Source organism: Fragaria vesca, linkage group LG3, assembly GCF_000184155.1.
Source record: "Fragaria vesca subsp. vesca linkage group LG3, FraVesHawaii_1.0, whole genome shotgun sequence".
Lineage (NCBI taxonomy): Eukaryota > Viridiplantae > Streptophyta > Magnoliopsida > Rosales > Rosaceae > Fragaria > Fragaria vesca.
The window spans coordinates 783,559-789,206 of NC_020493.1; the positions used below are offsets into that span (position 1 = coordinate 783,559).

Sequence of the window (5,648 nt, forward strand, 5' to 3'; positions counted from 1 at the left end):
ATATATATATATAGCAAGTATTCAAGATAATTATCAGAGCCATAATAGATAACCTCTTAAATGCTTTTTCTACCTTTGATTTGGTTCACTCTTTAATCAATAACTACATGCATAAACTGTTCAAGCAAGAGAAACTCCAAAACATTATAAAACCTCCAACCCACAAACTCCAACATGCCAAGAAAGCCGAGAAACATAAAGAAATTACCAATCTTTGCACTCCTCACACTGCACCATGAGGTCATCCGGGTTATACGGCATCTCACACTTGCAATACCTTCAAAACACAGAAAACACACATTTTCAATCATCAGTCACACCCACAAACACCTACATTTCCCATAACAAACACAAAACGCAAACAGAAAACTCACACAGCAACTCTATCCGGAGTAAAAGCCCCAGTAGCAGCCTTGTACTCAAACCTACAGTAGTAATCCTCAGCCCCCACATTTTCCAGCTTGGTGTAGTTCTTGAAAGAGTGAACCACACACTTGCCCTCTATTGTATTCGCACTCTGCATATCGTAATGGTCCGACAAGAACAGCTCTTTCGAGCCATGGAACTGCCTGCGCCCTCCAATAGACTCCTCAGGCCTGTAGTACCACCTCACTTTCACCTTGGCATTGCTCTTGCTGTCACTCTCAATCTTCTCGATTCGCGCCACGTATTGCGGCTTCCCCACATCCGACGGCCGCATCAGCACACAGTCTCCAGCTGCACCAACAAAACAGAAAAATAACAATCATTTAACCTCAACTTTGGCCTTGTTTTTCTCGGAAATTTTCCGAAAACCAAAATTAAAAAACAAAAAAAAAATCGGTGGTTGTTGAGAGGGGTTGGTTTACCTCTCACCACCTTGTTGGTGCCTCTGATAGTGTAGGCGTCGATGTCCTTTTTTCCGGGTCTGGTTTTGGCCATTGAGGAGATTTTCAATTTTTTTTTTTTTTCAGAGGTTGAGAAATGTGGGAAGTTTAGAAGGGACTGGATTCAAAATTTTGAGAAGCCCAAAAATTAGGTGACTTGGCAGGGAGAGAGCAAAACCCTAGGCCTCCTGGTGGAGCCAAGAAAGAGAAAGAGACGGAGGAGAGAGTGAGGAGAAGAGGAGGAGCTCAATAGATGAGAGCGACGTTTGACTGCACTGTCTTAAATGTTTTTTTGGCATCAATCTTAGTGCTTCATGCGTCTGGATGCGGTGGATTTGACTAGGCCCAAGATGGTACCCAGGCCCAACTCACACAAATAGTGTGTTCGTGACTTCGTGTATTCTAGCGAGGTTAAGTACATCGAAAAATGTTGAATGCTTCCCTAAAGTTTATATAAATCGATTCGGGAAGTTATTCACCAACAATAAAAATCTGCTCGAAATCATGATTTTTTTTCACTGAAATGTGGGCTATCACACGATTTTTAGGTGAAAATTTTGTTTTCCTATTTTCACACCAAATGTTTCTTACATCTAACGCAAGATTTTGAAAGGATTCTAGAACTGTTGGACCTCAAAAATCTCGACATAAACTCTAGTTACGATTTTACAAAGTTGGAAAATAGAAAGATTCATATAAAAAAGAAAACCATATTAAGGTTTATGTGCTAATTTCAGTTCTAGAATTCCTAAAATTCATTTAAAATCATGCTTTAGAAGTAAGAAAGTGGCAGGGTCAGTTTTGTGCACCTAGTCTTGCCTGTATGGGCATTTCACTCACCTAGATGGGAATTTCAGTGTAAATCTGACACTTGAATTGAGGTTTGAAGTTTGATTCTTCTCTGATCGTCACTTGAAAAAGGGTGTAGATTTCAATTCGAGGTGTGTGGATTTCACATCCCTTATGAAAACGACATAAACATTCAATTACGTAGTGAATGTTGTAATGACGATCAACCACAAAATATCTAACAGATTGTAACTTGATACAAAATATTCCAAATATCCAATACATGCATTTTGCATACTGCAACAAAACAACATACATTATTCTTCTGCAATTCGTTTGATCTTCCACAAAAACAAAAGGAGCTTCTAACCTAAGTTAAAACTAACGGAAATGAACAGACAATGCAGGCATTCAACGGTTAATTGGAGTATGCATCCGTTCAACAATTTTGTTTACAGCATCGCGAGACATCACCAGTGTGTCATGCTGCAGGATGCTGTAGACGTTCAAACCCTGCAAAAGATGCAAAACACATATAAGCGCCAAGCTCAGACTCAAGTTCCACGGCAGTGGATTCATGTATGTATAAAACTCCAAATCAATATTTAGGTTGTCATTGTCATTTTGTGGAAAACCTTTTACTGTGCATCAGGTGGGAAAAACAATTAAAAGACAGAATTCTTAGCTCTGTGAAAATATCTAAAGTAAGAATGTTGTCATATCATTATGATATTCAATTGAAAAATATGCATGAAGAGAATCAAATATCTTATTTCAAAATATTAATAAGAAAATAAGCCCCCACTCCCCATGGGTCTATGACTGAAAAAGGCATCTCAGGTTAACCATACAGATAATTTTCTAGGAACATGTGAAGTTATGTAACTTACAATTGATGGCAGCACATTCACATAATGTATGTTTTGAGTTGCCAGCTTGAGGTTATCACTTATGGGGCCACCATCCACTACTAGAACTTTCTTGGCGTTCTCCATTTGCTTGACATAGTTCACAATATTCTTGGTTTTATGTGTTGGGACTTCCAAATCCTCGAAAACAAGAAGCTGTAATTTTGTCCCACTTTGTTAGGTTACATAAAGAGAACATCGAAGTCAAAATGTTTGATTACTTGCACCTCATCTGTATACTAATCCAGACATAAACTAATAGGTAAAAGCCAGAAAATTCTCAGAAAGACAGATAGAAGTAGAACTTGCCTTTCCCTCTGCTGCTCGAGCTGTCAGAGCAACTTTTAGCCCAAGACGCCGAACCTTCTTATTCAGCTTAATAGCATGACTTCGTGGCTTAGGACCATGCATTGTCGCACCTCCACGGAACTGTTAACACCCATTAGGTTCATTAAGATCTATCCAGAAAAACGAGAAAGACATGCTAATTTAAAAGCATGATAGTTCAATACCTGAGGACCACGCAAAGTTCCATGCCTCGCTCGACCAGTACCCTTCTGATTCCATGGCTTTCTACCGGTCCCACTAACCTCACTGATGGTTTTTGTTGAATGTGTTCCCTGTAGTCCACTCAATTGGCATAAGATTTCTATTCTCAGTCAAAGTCTCAAAACTAATGTTCACTGATTACAACATCTCTTCTGCCAGACCTCCAAAACATGGGTAAGTTATTTGGCAGACAGCACAACGTAAAAAAAGTTATGGATGACTAAAGTGCCTCCTAGCAGAAAGCCATAAATATATCTTATTTTACTTCAAATGTATTTTCTGATTCTGTGAAGCTTTGCACCAAAATGCTCCACCCAATCTCCCAAAAACATAAAAGAGTGACAGAACTTCTCAAAATAAAAATAAAAATAGTGACACAGTGAATGCCTCCAAAAGACAATAAGTGGCATAAAAGTTAGAAAAATCCTCAATTCTAATTCAGGTGCTAAAGGACAAATGCCATAAGTATGGTTTAGCCATCATTAGTGCCATGATTACATTCTTCAGTACCAATAACTGCAGATATCATAAGAACGTACCTGTTGCCTTTTTGCTAGCTGCCATAGTACAACCCGATGAACAATATCCTTTCTGATAGGAACATCAAAAACATCACCAGGCAAAACCATCAAGCCTTTGTCTTCATTGTGAAAATTTGTCACTGGAATCACAAGGTCTTGATAATTCCCTGCATTAAAGGATACTTAACATCAATAAAACAATTGCACAAAGCTTTTTCTTTGATTAGATTCATATACATTAAACTTCCTTTTATCCTAAAACAGGGTAGAGAAATAGATGACATCTACCACCAACCAAGTATTTAATGCTTGCACTAACAGGATTTGTATGAAAATTCTGTGGCTGTACTGACAAAAATGTCAATCATATAAACTAGTGACTCTCAAACAGAATATTTTTGCACACCCTTGCATTCCATATGGTTGGTGGGCGGAGGGGGAGATTACACTGGATTAAGATGCAAAGATGTAGGTATAAGAAAACTAGTTACAAATGGAAGTACAAACTGCACCATCAAATTCAAATTCAAAAAAAAAACGTATACACAGTTACCAAAAATATCATAAACATGCAGCTATTCTCTTATAAATCTATTTTCAAGATCAGGTCAAGAGCTTTGAGCCTTATGCCAACAGATTGGCTAAACTTCCAGACTAAAACCACTCTAAACCAAATAATGCAGGTATCTTCAACAGTTAAAATAATACTAGAATCCTAGCTAACATAAACAAGAGACTTTAGATTCGGATTGTTTTACCTATTTTATGTTCTGATGCTACCACAGGCTTTTGGGACAATAGATCAGAGGGAAATGCACCTCCACTTGATTCAGGGGTCAGAGTTGAAAGCCTTCGATAAGCAAAAGATGATGACACACCCTAAATTGGAAGTTTCCAGGTATAGATATAACAAACAACTTGAGTAAATTAGGTCAATGTGTCAACACTCAAAATCGAGTTTTAACATATAGCTTCATCTTCAACATCCTATTTTCTATATAATTATAAAAACTTAGACATGAAACAATACCTTTATAACAGCCGAAGAATCCTCATAGGAAGAGATAACCCCTGGAACATGCGCGCATAGATCAGTTGGAACAAAATAAATTGAAGAGAAGTAACAGTAGCAATGCCAAAGAGAAAAAGTTCCAATCATGCTATGGCAAACAGATTACAACATAGATACACTTGCTCTTACCATGAGAAGCACGTAAAGATGGATACAATATACTCGGAGAATCGCAGCTGCCTGATGCCAAAACAGAACCAAATGAACGTAGCAGCCTCCTGGAAACCGACAAAGCCATACTCCAAAACGGTAGCCAACACTCTTAACTAAAAAATATCCGACCGCCTATCCACATCCACAATTCACCTTCCAATCTTCCCTAACCGAAAAAGAGAAAAACAAGAATTAACCTTCTTACAGCATGTGAAACACTACTAAAAGCCTAAAATCAACGCTTGTATCAACACATAAACCAATGGAAAGCACCTATGCAGTTATGCACCGCACTTTCGGCTTCGACACAAACTCGCAAAGGTGTTAAAATCCCTAATGAACTCTCCAATGAAATTTATTCATCAATTTTATTATCTAGCATCAATCATCGTTATTCTCAATGCACACTAAAATGCCAAACCAGGAACAACAATCAAAATCAATAGCAATCAAAATCAATAACAGTTTTTTGCAGCTGCGGAATCAAAACCTGAGCGCTTCGAACAGTTTTCAAGCTAAACAACATGATGATTTACAGCGCAATAGAAGCCAAGACGATGAAATTGAAGGTGCGGAATAGTGGAAGAGCTGGTACTAAGAAGGAAAAGAAGTACCTTCGTGACCGTAGACGCCGGAAATCTGGCCGTCGAAGTTCGTCGGAGATTGACAGCCGTCGATCCTTCTGTTGATGGCGGCAAATGTGAGAGAGTGAGCTAGCCGGAGCCAGGGTAACTAAAAATGAAACGAAGACCCGAAAACAAACATATGAATGGTATTGGACTTGGGCTTG

At 38.5% G+C, this 5,648-nt stretch overlaps 2 protein-coding genes across 2 annotated transcripts in view; both read right to left on the bottom strand.

Moving 5' to 3' along the window:
- LOC101303781 (BAH and coiled-coil domain-containing protein 1-like) overlaps positions 1-1,130 on the bottom strand; it is a 2,789-nt gene extending 1,659 nt beyond the window's left edge. The window contains exons 1-3 of the mRNA XM_004293275.1: positions 849-1,130; positions 375-717; positions 209-277 (exon numbers count right to left, since the gene is read on the bottom strand). Coding sequence (XP_004293323.1) covers positions 209-277; positions 375-717; positions 849-921 — 485 coding nt within the window. The 5' untranslated portion in view covers positions 922-1,130. The remainder of the gene's footprint in view (positions 1-208; positions 278-374; positions 718-848) is intronic.
- Positions 1,131-1,827: 697 nt separating this feature from the next.
- Positions 1,828-5,565, bottom strand: LOC101304072 (50S ribosomal protein L4-like). The gene is made up of 9 exons (XM_004293276.1): positions 5,473-5,565; positions 4,835-5,019; positions 4,664-4,704; positions 4,392-4,512; positions 3,652-3,800; positions 3,076-3,183; positions 2,873-2,992; positions 2,546-2,719; positions 1,828-2,168 (listed from the first exon to the last, which is right to left on the bottom strand). Exons 2-9 carry the CDS (start codon positions 4,941-4,943, stop codon positions 2,067-2,069), a joined length of 924 nt encoding a protein of 307 aa, XP_004293324.1. The 5' UTR covers positions 4,944-5,019; positions 5,473-5,565; the 3' UTR covers positions 1,828-2,066.
- Between the last annotated feature and the right edge of the window lie 83 nt (positions 5,566-5,648).

Excerpts from the sequence above, each read along its gene's own strand:
- LOC101304072 (XM_004293276.1), bottom strand. The coding sequence starts at position 4,943 with ATGGCTTTGTCGGTTTCCAGGAGGCTGCTACGTTCATTTGGTTCTGTT. Across the intron at positions 4,705-4,834 it reads ATCTTTACGTGCTTCTCATG|GGGTTATCTCTTCCTATGAG; the intron begins GTAAGAGCAAGT and ends CGCATGTTCCAG. Across the intron at positions 3,184-3,651 it reads AGCTAGCAAAAAGGCAACAG|GGAACACATTCAACAAAAAC; the intron begins GTACGTTCTTAT and ends AGTGGACTACAG.